Raw genomic sequence first — 24,337 nt, 5'->3', positions numbered from 1 at the left:
TTTTTTAAAAATCAATATATACTTAACTCCTCTACATTTGTTCTCATTGTGAGTTTGCATTGGAAAGCGATAAAAAATACGTGACTTTGTACTTAGCAATTACCATACATAGTAAAAAAAAGTATAAAATAAAAATGATAAAAAATTGCCTTAAGAATAAAATAATTTTTATTCGTAATTTATATAAAAATCGTAAACGGATCTTCATCGTTATTCAATTCATCATGTTTAGAGCTATTGGATTATCACCATGGACATTTAATTATTCGAGTGAACTATTGAGTGATGATAAAGCAATTGGTTTTGAAAATATTACATATTGCTTGTCATTATGGGGATCAACTTACAATATTGTATTTGGTGTCGTCTTAATGTCAGCAAACGGTTATTCTTTCTCTTGCTTACTTAAAAAGGGCTTAATAATAAACAGTATAGTTTTAAAAGATACTGAAATAGTGTTACAATGTGTGTCATTTGCATTGATAAGTTTTATTGTAATCAGAAATTTTTTTATTCAGATGATCGCTATTAATTTTTTTAATAAATTGCAAAGCATTGATAGAAAATTGAACAAAATGTCTGTTTATAAACTTAAAAATGGCCATAGTAATCAGATGTTTTTATTTAATTTTTTTTTATCCGCCATTTTTATCGTAATGCGAATGATTGAAATAAATCTTCAAAATTACATGACAATAATTTCGACAATTTTATCAAACGTTTTTTACAATTTGATTATACTTCAGTGCATTACAATGTTAAATTTAATTGTACGACGTATTGATAGTCTGAATTTGTCAATTTCAAAGATGGAAAACAGTGACAGTGACAGTGACACTAATTTGAAAATCGAATCAATAAAACGTAAAATTTATTGTCTTAAAGAAGCTAATGTTGATTTGTGTAAATTATTCGATGACGTCATGTCGTTTTGTTTAGTTCCTATTTTAATTGCTGTAACTTATGTCAGCAGCCTGGCGATTTTTACATTATATTACATTGTCTTTACACTATCGAGGCATGCAAAAATTTTTGATTCAGTTCAATATAAATTTTATGTAATCTGGTTAATTTGGATGACCGTTCTAATTTTTTTAGTAATTATTAATTTTAACAGAATAAACAAACAGGTAATTAATTTTTTTATAAAACTAAAATAGGGGAGGAGGGGGCAAAGTGGGCCCCTGGGGGCAAAGTAGGCTGCTTAAAATTTTCTCTACGCCAATAAATTCGAACGGATAATAAGCTTATCGAAATTTCTTATATTATGAGGGCTTAAATAGACCACCAAAACTTTTCATTAAATATAATTTATGAAGAAAGTTGAAGATAATAAAATTACGTTTTAAAGTTAAAATACAATTGATTTATAGTTATTTGCAAAAATTACAGGTGTAAAGAATAAAAAATATCAAATCCGAAATGTTTTGGAGGGCCCACTTTGCCCCTAATTTTCGATTTTTTAATTTTAATGGACGCAGCATAATGAAGTGAAAATAAGTATCAAGGGAATAAAAAGAAGTAAACCCGTAAAAAAAATTAATGATATTGTAGTGATTGGTCTTAAATTAATATCACTTATACACTACAATGATAACACACTTATATTAGAAATAACAACACCACAATTAACAGCAGTAAAAGAAAGCAATTGTAACATTCGTTGCAATATTATAATTATTTTCCTTAAGGGGCCCACTCTGCCCCCTTCTCCTCTATTTAATTATGGTTGTTTTTTTTTTAATACTTCATTTAATATTTAATTATTTGATAGAAGAAAAAAGCTGAAAATATTCTTGACTTACGTTCAAAACAATATGCAATGGACCGAGAAATTGAACATGAGGTAAATAAAATTAAGTCTTTAATAAAATTATTTTTAAAGTTAAATTTTAATTATATTCCAGAGTAATTATTACATATAATTTTTTTTTTTTCTGTAGATAATGGAACTTTCACAAGATCGATTAAATCGAGAAGTCGAAGTGAATTGTGATTCAATACAACTGGATCTGTTTTGAATTTTGTAAGTTAAATTGTTTGTTTTTTTAATAGGGGTGTGCGAATCTTGTTCGAATCGAATCGAGTCGAATAGTTAGATTCGATTCGATATTCGAGTCGAATATCGAATAGTTCAAAAGATTCGAATAGTTCGAAAGATTCGAATAGTTCGAAGGGTTCGAAGAGTTCGAAGGATTCGAATAGTTCGAAAGGTTCGAATAGTTCAAGAGGTTCGAATAGTTCGAAAGATTCGAATAGTTTCGAAACTTTACCGAATCTTCGGTAAATACGGGAGTCTTGGGCACGAATGCCCCCTCATGCGGGGTAAACGGGACCACTTGAAAAAAAATTTTTTTTTTCGTTTTCCGTCAAGTTAATTTTTTTTTAGTAATCCGTTTTACCCCACATATCACATATTGGCCTAAAATATGATCAAAACATTATAGAGGTCATAACTTGACGGAAAATAAAAAAAAATTTTTTACCTAATTTTTGAGGGGGGCATTCGTGTCCCAGACCCCCCTATTTACCGAAGATTCGGTAAAGTTTCGAAACTATTCAAATCTTTCGAACTATTCGAACCTCTTCAACTATTCGAACCTCTCGAACTCTTCGAATCCTTCGAACTCTTCGAATCCTCCGAACTATTCGAACATTTCGAATCTTCGAGGTGAATCTCGAATCGAATTGTTCGATTCGATTCGTCTCGAATAATTCGAAGTTTCGAGTATTCGCACACCCCTATTTTTTAACAATCTCACCTGAAAGTAACTTTAGTATCACAACATCGAGCGCTTTAAAATTTAAATGTAAAAAAACGATAGATGATTGTCAGCAGTTGATCGCATAGTAAAGTGATATGTTGGACTTACGGTAATTTATCAATTGTGAATACATGCACACAAAATATCTTCTTTATCAACATAAGCTTGTAGATTCTTTGGAAATATATCGATAGTGAATAAAAAAGTTAGACTTCATTCTCTACTATTAACCTATTTCCTAAAAGCACTTATGAAAAAATCCGATAGGGGCAGTAGGGTAAGTAGGGACATAGATTTCAATACTCAAATTGTAATTTCTACATGACCTATGTCATTAATTGTAAGCATCGATTTTGAAAAAAAATAACCAGTTCTATTAATAAAATATTTTTCATGATACCAGCATCGGAACTTGAAGTTTCATTAACTCTACAGCCAGTCGAAACAACCTAATTTCAGTTCAATGCCGCGAACTAATGTAATAAACGCATAAATTGTGAATGTCTTCAATCAGCGGGCAGAAACACACTTGTTTCGTCCCTTGAGAAGCCCGTTGATTAAAAGCGTTCAATAGTTTATTCATCGGATGTAGGGTATTTTACTTTATTTGCCGTTAATGAATAGTGTTTATAGTTTCTCTTTAATTATAAATTGCAAATCACAATTTGCGCTGACGCTAATATTTGATCTCACCGTTTGTCTTAAATAAACTTGTTTCGGACTGGAGACTTAGAATTTTTAACTCCCGCTACGAAAATTGAAAATTTTCGAAAAAAGGGAAGTCATTGATTTTAGGCCGATTTTCGAAAATCGAGTTTTCATTAGATCTCGATGTTTTGAGATCCCAGGGAGCTATTCTGACTATTTCTGGATGGACGCCTGTGTGTGTGCATGAATGAATGTAAATTAATTTTTGTCGTACCACATTTTTGGAACGAGTCAATCTATTTGAACGGGCTTGCCGGAAATCGAAAGGGTTCATCAAGACTTAGATTGGGATAGATTTTGAAGTCGATTGGTCAGGTAATTTACGAGTAATACAAAAAATAAAAATTACAAATTTCGTTCTTTTAGGTTTTTTCCATATAACTTATAAATTACTTAACCGACCGACTTCAAAATCTACCCCGATCTAAGTATTGTTGAGCCCTTTCAATTGCGACCAATCACGTCCAAATCGGTTGATTCGTTCCAAAGATATCGTACGACAAAAATTAATTTTTCTCACCTCCGGGCGGAAAGCGTCAACTTTCGTCCCGCTGTGCAAAACGAAGTTGCCGCTTTCCGCCTCCGTCGAGGAGAAAAATAGTATACACTCCTCGGGAAGTAAATAAGAAAGCCTCAGATCACATGTTTGTTGACCTCGGCTTCGCCTCGGCCAACAATTACATGTGATCTGAGACATTTCTTACTTTACTTCCCTAGGTGTGTAAAATACTATTTTTTAGCTAGTTGTATTTTTTTTTGGTTCAAAAACAAAATAATAATTTTTTGACTTCGAAGAGGCCAAAAATTTTCAAATAATAACGTTCGAGCTTTCTGAGCTCGAGAACAGCAGGAAGTTTTGGGGTTGGCCCACAGGGTTAACCGTTTTTCAGATTTTTTTTTTTTGTACATTTATGGATTATTCGTTACAATTTTTCCATTCTTTTAAGTCTACTTAGTTCCATTTCACGATTCAAATCTAAATGGGCCTAATTTAATTCTCCATAAGTCTGAACAGGGTCAAGATACGCCTGAGATTTTTACTCGGACTTGTATACGTATACAAGCCCGAAAATTCCGATGGTTACCGACGACGACTTGCTCTCTGGGAAGACTCAAAAACATAAGAGATATTTTTGCTTACAAATCAAAGACTACTCTATTAACCATCTTTATAATGACACTTATTAATTCCAGTAGACTAAAAAATCCATGAATCATAAAAATACATAAATCATATCAAAATTGTTCACATTAAAGTCCGTTGTAAACTAAAAAACGATAACAATCAGATAAATAGAACAATGGTAAATCATCGGACATGTAATGGTAATGGCGTCAACCTGCCATAACGTGACCCGGAAATAAATCTCAACGACCAAGGTACCGATCGAGAGTACAATGATCTTGATTATGTGCCCGGGAATCACGATTGGGCTCAACTTTATCTTCATAAAACTTTTATATTCATTCTACACTTTTACCTTCCCCTTCTTCTCGCCACATTTTTATGAGGTATAACCTTACTTAACATTTCATATGAAATATTATACAGATCTCATTAATATAAATAAAAATATGTCCTCAAAATCACGTTAATGTTAACGTATTTTCACGCGTGTCTACTAATAATGTTTAATAGCGTTATTTATTGTTATGTTATTATTTTATATTACAATGATACGAGGAAGAGAAATATATATAATGTGATATAATATATAATATAATGGAAATTGTAATAATATAAAACACATGAGAACCGTGTAACAACATACAATTGTCGCGACACTGAGGCGCCTCCTGTCGCTGTGTCAGTCAACCTACGCAAAAATCACACTGACAATGTTCTCTTATTGCTAACTGTTACAGAAAGAAAATTTTCATGTACAAATATAAATATATATGTGTGCATATAGGTCGTAGGTTGATACAACACTTGGGTAAATTGGCACACGATATGGATCAAGTTACATTACCAATATTTGAAGACAATATATTTATATACTTCTAGACTAAGTCCTAACTTTAAGACACAACCCTGGTGGAAATTTTTCGGAAGTTTCTCTGAAAAACTCAGTTCTAAAGACTTTTTCAGAGTTTTTTTTAGAGAAAAGTCCGAAAAATTTCCATCAGGGAAATTATTATAACAAACACTGTAAAAAAAGAAGTGTTCAAAATAGACTCAATTTAACACCACCCGGTGTTAAAATGAAATAATACCGGTTTAGGCGGTGAAAAAAAATTTCACGTATAGAAATTAGAAAAAAATTGTATTGGGTATAAATAAATATAAAAATGATTTTGTTATGTACTTATTTAAATAATCATTTATGTTATACGTAATTTATTTAAAAATTACACAACTTTACGCCCGCCATTTCTATCACCGATAATTTAATTAATTAATAAAAATACTGTTTAACTGAAATGGGGATCGAGTAAGTAAAAATATTCACAAAGTTAAATATTTTCAACACCGAAAAATATTTTAACACTGGTAAAGAATATTTGCACCGGCGGCGGTGTTATTTTAACACCGCTTTCGGTGTTGAAATTTAACACTAAAAATTTTAACACCTACACTGACTGGACTTATCCTGGTTTTTTTTTTACAGTGAAGGATTTAATCAGATTTTTATATTTAAATTCATATACCCGTGAAAAAATAATTTAGATTGACTACAGTAGATCTACGGAGATCAAAGTAGATCTCATAGCTGCCAGAGTTAATTTTCTTCAAGAGATCTACAAAGATTTGTGGAAATTAACGGAAATCGTCGAAGGTCTCCGATGATCTCTGTAGGCCTAATAAGAAAAACTGGTGCTTAGAACTTGTCGATCTGTGCAGATCTGCATAAATAGATCTCCATTGATATTATTGTGAAATCTTGGAAGATCTGATGAGATCAGTAGAAGTTTTTTGAGATGACTATAGATCTAAAATTATTGGTGAATTGCCGAAATCACCAGAGATCTTCTGAGATCTATTACAAATTTCAGATCTTCGTAGATTCACGGAGATCAAAATAGATCACGTAGCTGCCAAGGTTTATTTTGTAAGAGATTTACGAAGATTTATGGAAATTGACGGAAGTCGTCGGAGATCTGATACAATTGTCATCTTAATTGATTCGTCGGACTTTATTACTCAATCTCAAAGCCCGAAACAATCTAATAAAATAGTAATAATAATAATAATAATAACAATAATAATATTCTGACCAATAAAAATAAATAAAAACAGAAATGAGTATCAAAGACAAAGTCCATAACACTGCGTTTCACGATTCGACCCCTGGCTCGACCTGAGCGGATCGTAAATTTAACGTCATAGCGGTTGTCACCGGTACCTCTTTACGAGCAACGAGCTCGTATTCCTGCCGGTATACGTCCCTACAGTACAGTACTCTGCCGGTGTATTGCAATACGACCGATCGAGAGATGCTTCGTGTTCAATCGGCCGATTCTTGGACCTCCCTCCAGGTGTCCTGTGACGTGACATCGTTCGATCTTCATTTTACGCTCTCTCGACAAATGATTGCTTCTCGTAAAATAACTCTCTTCTCCCTATCTACTAACACACACACACATGTACACACTCCCCCGTTGATATTGTACATCGACTCTATAGTTTACAGAGTCTACTGAACGAAAAATTCATAGCATTGGAATAAACAATTATTTTATCATCCAGTTATTAACAACCTGAATGTATCGTTATCGAGATGACGCTGGTATCTCAATAAAAATATATATGCTGTCAGTATATGGCCATTGGAAATAAATATATACTAAAAAATAAAGAAATTCCTATGCAAGAAATTGTCGAATATAAAAAATAACCACCTGCATAAAGAGAGAGAGAGAGAGAGAGTTCAGTGAGTGCGTGGGTGTTTTCGAATAACGATAACACAACATATACCAACATGGAGATTCTTTTATGTGCTTAAAAACAACCTGCAACACTATTTCTACTCGCCAACGCTTCCACTCTCACTTCTCACTTATGTTCAACAAATACGAACGTACATGTAATCCAATTGGCTAATCTTTATAATCTAATTGTAGATTCCGATTCTAAACTGTATCCGTAAATCTTCTATATATTCTTTTCACTGAAAAATTGAAAACTAGCATCAAATAAAATATTTGTTTTCTGGTTTTCATTTTTTCAACTCCGCTACAGCGAATACCCGACTGGTGGTGGCTACTGTTAAGAAGAACAAAGAAAATGACGAAAAAAGTAATAATTCGTGTAAAAAAAGTTCGTTCCAAAAATGTTCCTGACAGTGAATTTCCAAAATTGAAAAAAATCTGAAACTTGAGTTGAATATTTTTGAAACTTTAAAATAATTAGAAGTGTGAAAAATTTTTGAGTAGTGTGGACTTTTCTTGGGGATTTTTATTTCTTTTGAAATTTTTTTAACAAAAATGATTTGAATCAACAATTTTCTGAGTTCGTAATAAATTCATAATTAGTTCCAATCACTCATTTTTTGGACTATGAACAAGTCAAAAAGTCAAAGAAACTTACCCTTCTAAAAAGTTCTAATAAAAGTCAAATAGATGATCATAAATATTTTCAAATCATTTTTATTTTTTTTTTGCCTCATACCTTAATAATTCTGGTAAAGTCGTAAATGTTCATAATTCCTAATTAATACCTTTCTTTGTAATTTTTTCAAATCCAAAAAATTGCCAAATCGAATCATTTTTGTTCAAAAAATAAGAAAAAACGCGCAGAATTTTTTTAAAGTTCCAAAAATATTCAGCTTAAAGTTCAGAATCGTCCCAATTTTGGAAGTTAACTTTCATGAACGTTTTTGGAATCTTTTTGAAACAAATTTTTATTTACACGGGAAAGCATCCTTATCCGAAATTTCTAATTGGCCAATTAAGAGCGAAAAGAACCGCATAGAAACCAATAGATAGACTTTTATCCGATCTGTGACACTTGTCATTGTATTCTACTGTAGTTTTTGCATGGGCTGTAGCAGGTTAATGCAGCAAGTATAAAATATACAACGTTGTTGATCGCGGGTAAATGTTGGAGCGTGTTATTTGGACTGGTCCAGAGACATAATAGACTACAAGAGAGAAAACAAAACGACCTATATATATATACACATGAACATGTACTTCCAAGTTGATACCACGATACAGTCAGCAAGAATTCTTTCCTTTTCCTCTTTCCTCTTTGAGCGAGAGTAAAGTTGAGTATCTTCACTGGGTAGGCAGTAGGATATAGGTGTATACCAGCAGGAGATGCAGCCAGCCAGGTAGTCTGCATCAGGTATGTATAGTACTTGTGGAGAGTGGTTGTATTTACGGACAGGGTCGTAGCCAGAAGTTGATCCACGGTTATGGCTGTACCGCGCTCTTGTTCGTCCGATTCTCCACCGATAACGCACACAAACAATCTCCAAGCTCCTTATGACTCGGACTACAATATCTTTTATCCAACAGAGAAACTCTTTTATTTATATATATTTTTTGTACCATTGAATATACAAGACCAAAAGACCAAAATACACTTTTGCCAGAATTGTTTTTCAATGTTTTTACCCAACACTATTCATTATTCCGGCGTTTTCTGTTGGTATGACCTAGAGACCATTAAATTCTTCTTCAGATTTTTTTTTTTTACTTTTTTTTGGTACTTTATTGGGCGAAAAAAGAGCTCTGAAGATCACGGCAAATAAAGTTAAAAATATTTAAGTGTGTTCCTGGTTGGTGTTGAATTTAGATGACGGTGTCCTACTGTGAGTTTAATATTCTACACAAGATAACGTTTTAATGGAGATGAAGATGATGATGACTTAAGATCATCATTTTGGATAATGGAGCTAAGTCTTTTTAAGATTATCTTTTTGGACGGTATAATTAAGGGATATCTTAAGTGTTTTGCAACAAACACTGGGACAGAGACCAATTGATGTTAACGAACTGTTTAAATGCTGTATTATCTCTTAATTAGTCCAGTCAATGGATATGTTTTTGTTGGTTATTTTTAACCTTTTGAAATATCATTAATACGGACGCGTGCTTCATGCTTCTTATCGGGTGATTATTTCTGGTTTTATAGAGATTCTTGCTTATCATTATTGCTCCTTAATGGTAATTTATATAGTCTTGAAGGATTCCTTGCAAGTGATTGCTGGCCGAGCTGTAAATTTTATTTTATTACGGATAAAGGTAATGAGAGTATTATTTCTGATGTTCAATTATAGTGAAGAGTACAAGTTATTTTATCATTCAAGATTTGTTAATAATTACCAAAGCTGCCTCGGTAGATAAACACGTTCAGAATATTGTTAATTTTTTAGTACGTCGTCTTGAATAGACAATAATTGAGTGACGTATGAATTTCTATATTCACGTAGCGATTTCTACTATGGTGTCCAGGAGAAAAAATAATTTAGCTCTACGTTGATTTACAGTAGGTCTACAGAGATCTGATTTCTCCAAAAATCTTCTAGCAGATCTACGGAGATCAAAGCAGATCTCATAGTCAGAGCTTTTTTTTCAAGAGATCTACGGAGATTTGTGGAAATTCATCGAAATCGGCAGAGATCTATAGCGACCTCAGTAGCCCTTATGAGGTAAATCGATGTTTCACTTGTCGATCTTAGTAGATCTGCATAAATCTAAATTGATCTTCATTGATATTATTCCGAAATCTTGAAAGATCTGGTGACATCAGTAAAGAGATCGCCATAGATTTAAAATTATTGACGATCTGCCAAAATCATCAGAGATCTGAAATTTACTACCAATTTTAGATTTGCGATCTAATTTATTCAAAGATTACTTCTGGAAAATCTACAGAGATCAAAGTAGATCTTATAGTTGCAAGAGCTTTCTTTCAAGAGATCTACGAAGATTTGTGGAAAATTATCAGAGATCTTCTGAGATCTATTCCAAATTTAAGATCTAATGAGACCTACGGTAGTAGATCAATAAGTTAATGTTACAACAGTTAACAATATAACATTCACTGATCATATTTAAGAACAGTTGGACCTTTCAGAGAGTTGTTAGAGCCACATTCTTCACTAGGGGGTGTCAGGAACACGACCCAACAAACCTGATGCCCAGACATTTATTCGTTGTCCACCGTGTCTCGGTCTCATACAATAATAATGCCCAACCAGTTACGAACTGGTGAATCAAAACCGGAAACCAGTAGTCTGTCAACTTGTCATGTTCCACTATAGTCAATAATAAAACCCACAAACCGCGACCACCTTGATGTTAATTTAACAGCTTTTGGCTTTTTTTAAATCTTACTAAATTTATAGCTTGTAAACTCCGACATTAAAAATACGCATTTTATTAACTTTAACACAGTTAAAATACCATCAAAAATTTCTAACCGGATCCAACTCAAATTTTCATCGCGTTAATCCTTCGTCCAGTATTAAATAAAAATTACCAATAAATAATAATTTTTCATGCCGATTTTTCTGTGCAAAAAATAAAAATGAATAAATATAAGATGAATTCATAGACACCTTCGTTATGCTCGGTTTAATTCGATCCACGATCACGCCTTATACCTAACCTACCAATGATCTACATTCTCGCGGCTGAGTTGGTTCGATAATTTTATATTATTGCTATCTCCATCGATCTTCACCATCTTAAAGTCATTGCAATTCGTTACAGCTCAAGCCATACACTTTGAATCCCTATAAATACATGTATATTTATATATATATACATGGCATAAGTTGGTATTAGTTTGTGGCGTACGAAGCTCGATAGTTTGATATGGAAAATCCATCGATCGTCTATACGATTGACTACAACAAATCGATCGATGCCCAGGGGCGGACATTGTCAGGATCTCCGTTATGTAGACCAGAGCTTATAGACCTTACGATAATTACGATCAAAACTATAACTGAGGATAAGAATCCGAACCCAGAATGACCCTTTATCCCAGCTCACACTAAAGCAATATCTATAATTATCATCTATTTATAACGACTGTCAAATACACTGAGTTGGAAATAAAAAAAAAAGTTACTCTGGGTCAGGTATAGGTACCAGCTACGTGACATGTCCCAGTCTATAGACAGTTGTAAAAAATCTTTAAACAAAAAATTTTTCCAAATCAATCATTATTTACTTATTTACTATTTTTTTATTCAAACTGTAAACGAAAGAAAAAAAATTCGATGGAATATAGAATTTTTAAAAAGTTAAAGCCATATATTTCTGAGTAAAAATAACAAATGAAATTGTACAAAAAAAAAGTTAAGGATGCTTATGAAATGTATGAGGCACTGAGTATTGTAAATATATATATATATATATATATATATATATATGTATTTGGGATTTCTTGAAGTTGTTGCTGCTGTCGTAGTAAAGGAGGCGCCCCATTTGCTTTATTGAATTAGGTTACATGATTTACGATACCGCCTACTGAACTCACACCATTCGATGTCGATTCGACTCTTCTTATTCGGACGCCAGACGCCAATTCTTTACCAATTCATCCGAAAGTTAAATCTTTGTTTCAGATATTGTTACACTTTCATCGTATTTATTTTAATACTTTTAACCTGTAACCTACATAACATATCTAAATAAATAATAAAGATTTATTTTTATTTTCTATATTATCAAAAATACTTTTACAACTTTCCGCTATGGAAATTGGAAATTTTCAAAAAAAGAGTTATTGGTTTCGGTCCGATTTTCGAAAATCGAGTTTTCGCCAGATCTCGACGTTTTGAGGTCCTAGGAAGCTATCCGTCTACTTCCGGGTGAACGTTCGCGCGCGAACTAATTTTTGTCATACGATATCTTTGGAACGAATTAACCGATTTGGGCGAACTTGGTGGCAATCGAAGGGGCTTATCAAGACTTAGATCGTGATAGTTTTTAAAGTCGATCGGTCAAGTAGATCACGAGTTATGCGAAAAATAAAAATAAAAAGAATTTTTTTTAAAGGTTTTTTTTGTATAACTTATAAACCACTTGCCCGATTTACCTCAAAATGTAATCAGTTCGAAGTCTTGATGATCCTTTTTGATTGTCACCAAGTATGTTCCACTATAATTAATTTTTTTTAGGCCAAGTGTGTATTTTTTTTGATTAATCAAAAAAGTGATCTGGAAAAGCTCCAAAATGTACAAACACTATCGTATTCGAGCTCGAAAACAGTAAGAAGTTTTCGGGTGGGTCCACAGGGTCGACCGTTTTTCAGATTTTTTAGTTTGTTTGTAATGTGAAATATAGTAATAATTATAATAGTCACTTTGTTTGCAATACAGGAACTAAAAATTCAAATATTTAAGCTTTAAGCTGGAAAGGAAATTCTATTAAAAGTGTTGCATCTACCACCATAAAAAACTTGAAGCTTAATTGGTCCATAACAATGTTATTAATAATAATAATATTATTATTATTGCAGTTGTTTATACTTATGACGTTGACCAAACAATAAGTATCAGCGACGACGTCTCCACCTCGATTCGCCCGGGGACGTTTTTGAATTGTCTGGCGGACCACACGTGCGGGTCGATAGGTCTCGGGTTTACAGTTCGATACGTCGATGAGAATCACGAAACTCGAGTTAAGATGCACGCAATCGTTGTATTATATATATATATATATATATATATATTTTTTTTTTTATGTATTATCCATTTAAATCCGCATTAGAATAAATATATGAGAAGCGACACTTGCGCGCGAAATATGAATTCTAATCCTAAAATAAAAAAGGCATAAAATTTGATTATAATTTGCTTTTTAGTAAAATAATATAAAGCAATAGCAGATTAACGAATCACTGACAATAAAATAAAAAAGACGAAATGTTTAAATAAGCAAATATGGAGTCAACAGCTCAATGGCTAGTGTGTAAAATGTCGGCAGCTCTGTTTTGCTTAATTTATTTTATTTTATTTTTATTTTTATGCCCATCTTGGCATCTCAAGTTCTCGTTCCACTTCTGTGCAACAAGTGATGCAAAGTGCCGCCTGGCTTTACTTGAAAACACGTCTTGATATGGACACACTCTTATCTCCGACACTTGAGAAGTTCCACGTGTTCTTTTTTTTTAACATTTTTTTTGCCTTTTAAAGTCTTCTCAGTTTGGGTTTTATGTTTTTAAAAGTAGGTAGAAAATATAAAAGGGTAAGCTGTAATATGGACTACCTGCTTATTAAAAACAAGTGGTGTAACTTAATCACGTTAATAAATTTACATTTTTTTTCTTGAAACATTTTTATTATTTCAAGAAAATGTCCCGGGTCGAAAAATTTTATCTACTTTTAGTTTTACTGAGTCGTAAATAAAAAAAATTAAATATTTTTTAAATCTCAATTTCACCTTAAATAAATTATTTATTCTGTAATTAATCAATTCTATTGTGTAACTTCCATCTCTTTTGTCAATATAGATAAATAATTAGTGATCGATCTTCAGGCTGTAAAAGAAAGTTCGTAAATAGTTAACGAGGATTTTATTTACTGATTATTATTATTGTTATTATTTTTGGGTTTCAGTGACTTGGCAGAGTTCGCTGATGATTTAAAAATATATATGAGGGACAATGTGGCTGGCGTGAGAAACAATAAATGATTCAAATATAAAAAGAGATTGGCGCAGGTGGAGGTCCACTGATCGAAAGATCGATCGATTTATCGAGATCGTCTAAAGTCCACGGGACATCTACATTGTTATAACGGTTTAATGACATCTCTAGGATTTCTTTATGTTTTATAGTGTGACCTGTAGATTGACCGTAAGATCTCATATATATTTATTTATATATATAATATATTTATAGCTGACGATGAAATTTAGTTTTAAATGATCAAACTTAACTATCAGTTTATATATATATTTAATTATAGAGATGTCTTTATTTGAATATTTTGTCTACTGTCATTAATCGTTGCATCAATTTTTTTTTTTAAAACACAGGGTGAAATGTCATATTTTTACATTGAGAAAAAAATATAGAAAACTATTAAAATATATGATAGATAGATAGATAGATAAAATTTTTTTATTTGATCCTGGAGTTCTAAGCTCCTTCAGGACCATCAACAATACATAAAGTTAATAATTTACAGGTAGCCTTTTGAAACAGTGTTCGCAATACAATTTGAAAGACCGATACTAATTAATAACACTAACATATTAAACCACAGGATTAATCGTTATTACATTGATTGGAAGAAGAAGTTAAAACAAGCTTGTTTAAAATTTTCGAAGTTGTCAATTACTGTAATGTCAGCCGGTAATGAATTCCAAATTTTTATGCCATGAATCAGGAAAGAGTTTTCATAAATAGCAGAATTACTTCTTGGTAAACGCAGATATCTGACGTCGTCTCTCCTTAATACAGTTCCCAGAAATTCTAATTTTGATCTAAATAATTGATTACAATTTAGTTTGATTTCTTTGTAAAATAAATAGACTTCACCATTTCTTTGGACAAGTTTTGGACACTTTTATAATTTAAGTTAAATAATTTGTAAAATACACAATGACATAATTAACTTTTCAACTGCGTTCAAAGGTACTTTTATAATATAATACTATTACGCACTTTGAGTTTTTGTTATACTTTTTCATTCATTAAAGTAAAGTATTAAATGTCCAAAAATGGAGCCGTAACCACAAATTGTACTTCTACCCTACGTAACACATTTACGAAAAAAAAATGTTTTTTCTTAAAAAATAGTGTCCTATTTTGACCCATTCTACCCCAATAAAAATTTATAAATCACTATATATTCTTGGTATTTCATTTACTACATATTTTTTCCCAAGCTATTGTCAAATGATGGAGACACTTGTTCTATTCCCAATATAGAATATTCTGTTTCATTCATCGACACCAAAAAAAATATCATCAATGCCACCTTGCTTTCATATTATATATGTATATATATATATATATATATATATATCCACAGGATATTTTACCATCTACCTGTCTGATTCCTTTAAAATTTCCATTCATAAGTTTTCAAAGTATTTAAGACTTGCCCGACTAACACTAGACCCGCTGGCTGCAGAAAAGAAAAAGAACAAAAAAAATAGTTTTATAAAAATGAAACTTAAAAAAATACCTGGCGATTGAATTGAGTGTCATGTCCTTGTTATACACAGTATCTAAAAAGAATTATTTTTTTAAAGGTCCTTCCGTTCTCTTTGTTCGCTTGTAAAGTTTTTCCTTGTTCATTTTTATCAAACGATTTTTTTTTCAAATTTAAAATTTTATTTATTCACAAGATTTAAAATTATAAATATTTTTTTTTTATATATTTATGTGCTGGTTTTTTTGTACTGATTGACTATAAAATGTCTCGAGTGGGTATTGAAATACATACAATGGGTTTATATTGTCGTCACAGAAGTTGATGGCGATGGTGATGGCGTTCGATCGGTTGTCCAGTCTCCAGTTCAGGTTTTATTTTGTGTAGTTACTTGTTATATATACTATATATATATATCTATCGAATGAATGAAGCCATTATTTGCTTTTTATGCCTAAGGCACGGATCTTGCATTCCTTCATCCAGATATCTAGATACCTTCACCATTACTTTTTTATCTGGACATCAGTTGAGATTTAATAAACAATGTACTGTACATAACCACGCTTACAATCCACTTTATTACATTACATAACATTAAATGTATCTCAAGATATTTATGTTTTATTAAGGGGCAACTTGGGTAATTAAATAAAATTGAATTTTACATCTCACTCAAGATATTAATTTTTTATTCAAATTAAAAGGATAATTTTCCAGTATTTTAATACCCCTACCCCCTTATCAAGGGGTGGGGGGTGGGGAGAAAAATTTTCATCAAGAGCCAGGCATAAAAATATGAAACTTTTAACTGCGGGGCAAAAAAGGTAACTAAAAAAATTTTTTAAATTTAATTTGGATTATTGGAATAAAAATTTTAAGGAAAGTAATTTTTTTAATTTTTATAAGAAATTTTTAGTGACCCATTTTTCCCCCTCTTTAAAATTTAAAAATATAATATATGTCATTACATCATTAAGTTACTTTTACTACTGACTACTGCTACAAGTTTTACAAGTTTATTACTTTATATATATATACATATATATTTATACATAATACTCTCATCGCCTTAATTTCAATAAATCTTCCAAATGTCTTGTTGTCATAGCAGCGTGCCCGACCGTGTTAGCTAAATTTCTCAAACACAAAGCACTTTATATAAAAAGTATATTATATATATATATGTATAATAACAACTTTTTTAAAAATTATAGTGTCCTTTTTATTTACGATAGCGTCGCATGAATGAAAAAAAAACTGTCTCTCATCTACTAAGTATATCTTTTTTTCACAATATATATATATATATAAATATATAAATTTCTTTGTTCATCATCATATTCCACTTTCCTTGTTCCATATATTTTTTCATTCTTAACCACACTGGCATCTTACCCATCAAATTGATTCTCGACGCCTTGGACATGAATGAACTTTCAATAAAAAGATATAAAATAAAAAAAAACAAGATCAAACTCTATAACATATTTTTTTTTGTTATTAAATAGACTTCTCAAGAAGTTTACGCAACGCCCACAATCTGGGACATTTATTAATTTTTCTCACGTTATTCACGAGAGTATCTTTACTACTGTACTGAATTTATTTGTCACTTAGTAAAATTATTGAAAGAGATGTTACTTTTTCAATAGAAACACTAATAATAAAATATTATTTATACTAACAGGACTTAATTTATTAGATACTTGAAAATATATTTTATGGTATCGTAAAAAAAAATAATATACGAAATTGAAAGATATATTTTCTTTCTTTTTTTAGGAAAGTGTAAAAATCAAGAATTCATCCGAATCGAAATGTAACTTTACTTTACTTTAGTAGTTTTCACTCTTACTGTTTTTAAAGATCTTACAAAACAAAATTTTCTTTGATATGCTAAAATTATCTATGCTTCATATCAATTACGGGTCACCCGTGAAGAATAAATCAAATATGCCCATATATGGTGCATATTTGAAAATTGGCCATGTATGACGCATATATCAATCATATAAGATTCACATATGGGCATAGGGGAGGGTGGGGCAGAGCGGCCCCCGTGAAATTTTGATCAAAAAAAAAATTTTTTTTTTTTCGACTAATTACTATAAATCCGATATGTTTGCGCATTTTTAGCCCTACGCATGACATTTGGGGCAAAATGGATAAGCCCCCCGGGGAAAACGATTTAGATCTGACCATATATAATTATATCTGATCAGATCTGATTTGTCAGATCTGGCCAGATCTTTAAATTGTCTCTATCTGACGAGATCTGGACAGATCTCGTCAGATATAATTATATGTGGCCAGATCTAAACCTTTTTTCCCGGGATCCCTATTAAAAAAACAAAATTAAATTGCAAAAAAAAAATAATATAGTTTTCATTCGATCCGAAATGTAATCTAACGTATTAGAAACGTTACTTAGAAGAGTTATACATGAATTTGATTGATGAAAAAATCCCGATGACTGCTGGGCTCGAACCTGCATCCTTCAGATCCAAAGTCTTTAACGCTATCCACTGCGCTGCTCCACGTATGTGATCGCGTGAATGTAAATAATCAGATATGAACAGTTTTCATGATTATATCTGAGCAGATATAACAAGATCTGATTATGTTAATTGTTGTATTTAGTTCAGATATAGTTATATCTGGTCAGATCTTACGACATATACGCCGATCTGACTAGATATAATCATGTCTGACAGTTTATCTAGCCTAGATCTAATTATATTTCATTAGATCTGACCGGATATAAACGGTGGTTGGCCAGATATAATAAGATCTGATCATGTGTAATTATTAGTTCTGATCAGATATAAATGATTTGCAAAGATATAATTTTATCTGGTCAGATCTAAATCATTTTCCCCGGGTAACTACTTAATCAGATCTGATCGAATCTGATGCTGTTGACAACTTCGATATAGTTATATCTGGCCAGATATGATAAGACCTTTTCATGTCTAATGTATTTTACAATCCAGATATAGTTATATCTGTTTAGATCTGGCCAGATATGATAAGACCTTTTCATGTCTAATGCATTTTGCAATTCAGATATAGTTATATCTGTTTAGATCTGGCCAGATATGATAAGACCTTTTCATGACTAATGTATTTTGCAATCCAGATATAGTTATAACTGTTTAGATCTGATCAGATATGACTAGATCTGATCATGTCTAATGAATTTTTTAACTCAGATATAGTTATATCTGTTTAGATCTGATCAGATATGCCTAGATCTGATCATGTCTGATGGATTTTTCAACTCAGATATAGTTATATCTGTTTAGATCTGATCAGATATGACTAGATCTAATCAGATCTGATGTATTTTTCAATTCAGATATAGTTATATCTGTTTAGATCTGATCAGATATAACTAGATCTTATTATATCTCAAATCCCATATCTAACCAGATATAAATAGATCTGATCAGATATAATTAGATCTGACCAGATATAATTATATCTGGTCAGATCTAATCCGTTTTTCCCGGGCCAAAATTTTGAAAAAGTGATTTTTTCATATTTTTATCGTCAAATTAAAAAAAAATTATTATTATTCCACATTTCTAGCCCTACGGATAACACCTGGGGCAAAATGGACCAGCCGAAACTTCCGAAAAAATTTTTTTTCATATTTTTCGGCCGTTTCTCTATGTAAGAGGCAAATTTGGTCACTAAAATTTATAAAAATTAAATTTTTTTTTTTAGTTGAAAAATTTTTGAAATAAAGTAAAACTATAGAATTGATTTTTTTTTTTATTAAATAACAATTAGTAATTAAGGTAATCGAGAGTGAACGATTTATTACACTTTAAAAATTTTTTTTCGAGTAATATAAAACCAAAAATAGTTGTCAAGAGAAAGAAATACATTTTTAATGATGAAAACAACTTAAAAAAAAAATAAACGAAAAAAAAAATTTTTTTATCACTTTTTGGAGGGGGGCCGCTCTGCCCCACCCTCCCCTATATAGATTATATATGTATTATACATGGCCCATTTTCACATATATATAGATCATATATGGATCACATATGATCTACATATGGGCGTATGTGGATTATATATGTAGCATATATATGACCAATTATTATGTACGGCCATATATGAAGCATCCCGAGTCAAAAAACAAATTCGGATTCAAGTCTCAAAGTTCTTAATGAGGTTTTTGAAGATAAATTTAGAATTTAAAGATTGACAACAGTATACAGAAAGTTATCCTAGTTTAGTCTTCAAAGTAGTAGTTACGACCAATTTTACCACTTTGAGGACTAAACTGGAGTAACATAATCTGGATTAGAACCTCAAAATATTCAAAACATACAGGAATAATTTTATGCACATTTGAACCTCAAAAGTCTCATTCGACGTATTCTCTCCCCTCCCTTTTCTATCTAAAATTTATCAAAGTCCGAAATATAACTTTTCATTCGCTGAGGATTTTGAGGTCTTAATTATAATTTAAAATTGATAAATTATTCGCATTTAGACCTCATAGTTCTCATTGAGGATTTTGAGTACTAAAGTAGTTACTTTTTAGGCGGCAAATAAAACATCAAAGGCATTGAGGCTTTTGAGGACTAAACTTGAATTTATTTTTTGACTCGGGATATGTGGATAATATATGACCTACATATGGGTATTTATGACGCATATATGAATTATATATGTATAATATATGTGACCAATTTTCACATATGAATCATTTATGCAAATCGGCCATATTTAAAGCATATATGGATTATATGGTATATATGGGCATATATGACACATATATTATATACATATGGGCATATATAACCAAATTTCATATACGGCCATACATAGAACATATACGAAAATCATTCGGAATATGAAGCATTCATGGATCATATGTGTTGCACATACGGCCGATTACCATATATGGCGAAATGTGATTCATTTTTTACAGTAAGTACTAAAATTTAAAAATAAAAACAAAGGTGTGGCAAATTACCTGAAGTGGCATATTACTCAGTACAATTAACCATAAATAACAAAAAAACATGAGATATTGATCAGTTTGAAGGAGTAATGGGGAATCAATCAGTTAAAGACGTAAAACAAATTTCTTTCTTTATCCATTCAATACCTTATGTACTAATCTCTTATTCTCATTGATGCACAATGCGCTTTCTCTCACGCCTTGTCGACAAGTTTCACCTGATATTTATTTTATTTATATCGTCATTCGCTTTTAGTTTGGTCCGATTTTCGAATTGAATAACACCCGCTAAATCCTCTGAAGTTTTGCCGCCTATAAAGGCGCATCATCTATCGCCTTGACAAAAGTTTCGCTTTGCAAAGATTTTCAGGTCCTTTGTCGCCTGTCTGTCTGTCTTTATACTCAATAATGGATGTCAAGTTAAATAAATAAAAGGCTAAAGGTATTTGAGTATTTTTAGTCAAGAAATAAAACCAAAGGCAAAAAAGTTATTATTAAAATTTTAAAATGAGTTTTTTTCAAATTTTCTTGGAATCAATTTTCATAAGGATGGGAAAGAGAGAGGAGGGTAATATAGTCACCCCAAGTATTTTGGTACTCGTGCAGCTAAATTAATATTACCAGGGGTAAATCGGACACCCAGGAAAAAAATTAATATATATGCTACTATGTTTTAATCTAGTATCTGAAAGTCTTGAAGTCTTGAAGAAAAGTATCCTCGAGACTCTAAAACTCAAGAGACTTTTTTGTCCTCCAATATAATACTAGATCACGGCAGGACACCATTCCCCACTCACTCATTCACTCGCTTCCCACAGACTTTTCAAAATCCAGGAAATCTATTTCATTTTTTTTCCTTTTTTTTTCACTCTATTCTCACTGCATTTTATTATTTTTTTTTCGTCATCTAAGATTTTTTGTCGGTCTATAACGGCACTATATAAACACTGATTTCTTTGCATGGGAACCGCGGTCTATCGTATTATACATTATATGAACCCTTAGATAATTGTCCAGTGGAGCAAATACACTGAGAAATGTCAAAGATACGACAATTCTTTCATTGCATGCCTCACCTTTGTATTTATTTTTTTATTATTCGGTTTTAAGGATTTTAACCTACGGGTTTCAAGCCTTTGGATTTTATTTTTATAGCTCAAGTCGAGATACCTGCTCTTATTCTATCACTTTTCATAATGGCTACAATTTATATACACAATACGAGCCGTGAAAATTTTTTAGTTACAGATCAAAAGTAAATATAATTTTATAAGTCGAATTTTTGAGGATTTCTTTGTCTGTAAGGTGCTGCCACTACTTAGTCAATTTCTAAACTAACGATACAAAAAGCATCGTAGTTATAGTATATTACACACCGAGGGAAGTAAAGTAAGAAATGTCTCAGATCACATGTAATTGTTGGCCGAGGCGAAGCCGAGGTCAACAAACATGTGATCTGAGGCTTTCTTATTTACTTCCCGAGGAGTGTATACTATTTTTCTCCTCGACGGAGGCGGAAAGCGGCAACTTCGTTTTGCACAGCGGGACGAAAGTTGACGCTTTCCGCCCGGAGGTGAGAAAAAAATTTTTCCCTTTATAAATCATGTATGCTCTTTATATGAACATATATACAATATTGTAGTAATTAGTATTTTAATTACTGTCACTTATACACTACAATGATAACACACTGAATATTAGAAAGAATAACACCACAATTAACAGCAGTAAAGAAAGCAAGAGCAATATATAGTTTATTGAGATACAGATATGTGCTGATGTTTAGTTGTCAATATGAGACTGACTGACTCTAGTCGCGCATCTGAAAACAAGAGAAGAAGGCATTTGTTTTCTAGCTATTCAAATATTTTAATGATCAATTTCACATTCGTTACAATATATATTAAGTATGTATGAACATATATGACGTACATATTAGCATATATGACGCATCCATGGGCACATATGACGTATGCATTGGCATATATGGGCACATGTGACGTATGTATGGACATGTTTGACGTATAAATAGGCATAGATGACGTATATATGGGCATATATTAGCAAGCATGGGCAAACATGATGTATATATGAGTATATATTGGTATGTATGGATTTTTTTATGCAAATAAGGTCGGGTATGACGTATGTATGGAACATACATAATATATATATAATTTATTTCTCACGGGGATATGAAAAAAAAATTAAAGTTCTTATGAATTAGTCATCACACCTTGATGTATAATTATTCTTAATATCTTAACAATCTTAATAATCATTTTTAGTTTCAGTACCAAATTCTACCCAATTTTAAATACCGAAGACTATTAATTATTGAGTGCAGGTGATTATTTTTCACTTGATGCCAAACCATGAACCATTACCGTCACCATCAGCATCACCATCTTGTATCGGTTAGTTTAGTTTTATTTTATTTTTAATGGCTTTTACGTCGAGAAAAGTGAAACTTAAAATAAATGATAGTATGAGGGGTCTAGTATCTGTATAGATATGTCTATAAACCTCGAGCCATATGGTTTTAGACGCGTGGCACAAAGAGACCGGCACAAGTATATAAATTTTTTCATCTCTTGTCTTTTTTTAATTGCACCATGTGGGCTCATGATGATCCTAAAATGCACCTACACTTTCGAATTACTTTGGTGATGCCGCTACACCGCCAACTGTCGGATGGTCACGAAATACGACGCGTTACTTTTTTTTTTTTTTTTTTTTTTTTTTTTCATAACTCAACTTTATCATTCAATTCATGGAAACTGATACACAGCTGGTTATTATTAAATATATACATATATATTATGTATGAAAAAAATTTATCAAGGTACTAAAGAGGTGTCGATATTTATCAAATGATTATTAAATTTAAAACCCTTTTACTACATATAAATATAATATACATTGAAGACATACTTTTATTGATTACTGCCAGGTAATAAATCCGGATCAACTATTTCCCTACACATAAATCCACCGGAGTCAACATTCTGCACACACTCAACATTAGAAACAAAAGCGCACCCTAAATCCCGAGGTGGATTGAATTGACAGCATGGAATTTCTCTTGTACACTGAAGCAATAATTTATTGGAAAAGTATTAAAAAATATATGTATGGCAGAAATATATGGATCTGTTTTATTTTAATGAACATACTTCTTCGTACATTGGAGTACATTGATAAAAATTATCGTCAGCGGTTATTGTGATGACGAATAATGAAATGTAAATAATTGACGAAAGTTGATTTATAATTTTTACCATTTTCGAAACAGTTTATTATTATCGGTATTTTAATGAAATAATTATGTGCACACTAAAATAAAAATTTTGATTAGAAATGGATAGTAATTTTTTAGAAACAATCTCCATACTCACGCAACTTTGATAATTGTTCACTTTATAAAAGCTAGTTATTTAAAAGTAATGATTGAAAAGTTAGTAATCATCGATATATATATTTATCGAAAATGTTGAGTGACTCATTCTTGTCATGTAATCTAAAATAAGAATTGTTATGCGCGTGTATTTTTAAAATCATTTATTGTTTCTATGATAAAAAATAAATAAAACAGTAGCGAAAAAGAGGTAAACTGAGCTTCGCATTAAGACTCGTGCAACAGCCTTCGATTTAAATATGAAAAAACCTCTTCTCAATAAGTAAAAAAAAAATTATCTAAATTTTCGACCCATAATTTTAATATTAACCCGAGCCCCGAGACGACAGAAGTTTGGAATATGAGAAAAGCAAAGAAATATTTTCCATTATGAATTGAAGAAAATAATTTT

At 31.4% G+C, this 24,337-nt stretch overlaps 1 protein-coding gene and 1 long non-coding RNA gene across 4 annotated transcripts; one reads left to right on the top strand and one right to left on the bottom strand.

The window, feature by feature from the left end:
* Positions 1-65: 65 nt before the first annotated feature.
* Positions 66-15,204, top strand: LOC130674065 (uncharacterized). 2 transcript variants are annotated; one of them, XM_057479366.1, is made up of 4 exons: positions 66-1,130; positions 1,775-1,846; positions 1,944-2,026; positions 13,997-15,204. In XM_057479366.1, the coding sequence occupies exons 1-3, from the start codon at positions 135-137 to the stop codon at positions 2,019-2,021; spliced, it is 1,146 nt and encodes a 381-aa protein (XP_057335349.1). In that variant the 5' UTR covers positions 66-134; the 3' UTR covers positions 2,022-2,026; positions 13,997-15,204. The 2 variants fall into 2 exon arrangements, with proteins under 2 accessions (XP_057335349.1, XP_057335348.1); XM_057479365.1 differs by lacking the exon at positions 13,997-15,204 and having other exon boundaries at positions 1,944-2,956.
* Positions 14,852-24,036, bottom strand: LOC130674067 (uncharacterized). 2 transcript variants are annotated; one of them, XR_008990962.1, is made up of 4 exons: positions 23,927-24,036; positions 23,705-23,864; positions 23,463-23,620; positions 14,852-14,867 (listed from the first exon to the last, which is right to left on the bottom strand). It is a non-coding gene; the product is annotated as an uncharacterized LOC130674067 (long non-coding RNA). The 2 variants fall into 2 exon arrangements; XR_008990961.1 differs by lacking the exon at positions 14,852-14,867 and adding an exon at positions 22,199-22,350.
* Positions 24,037-24,337: the final 301 nt, after the last annotated feature.

Source organism: Microplitis mediator, chromosome 8 (assembly GCF_029852145.1).
Source record: "Microplitis mediator isolate UGA2020A chromosome 8, iyMicMedi2.1, whole genome shotgun sequence".
Classification (NCBI taxonomy): Eukaryota; Metazoa; Arthropoda; class Insecta; order Hymenoptera; family Braconidae; genus Microplitis; species Microplitis mediator.
The sequence above is the reverse complement of the archived record's forward strand: the minus strand, read 5'-3'. Positions and strand labels throughout refer to the sequence as shown.

Bases quoted from the DNA above. Each gene is read 5' to 3' on its own strand.
- LOC130674065 (XM_057479366.1), top strand. From the start codon at position 135: ATGATAAAAAATTGCCTTAAGAATAAAATAATTTTTATTCGTAATTTA. The intron at 1,131-1,774 runs GTAATTAATTTT...ATTATTTGATAG, and splicing joins TTAACAGAATAAACAAACAG to AAGAAAAAAGCTGAAAATAT. The intron at 1,847-1,943 runs GTAAATAAAATT...TTTTTTCTGTAG, and splicing joins ACCGAGAAATTGAACATGAG to ATAATGGAACTTTCACAAGA.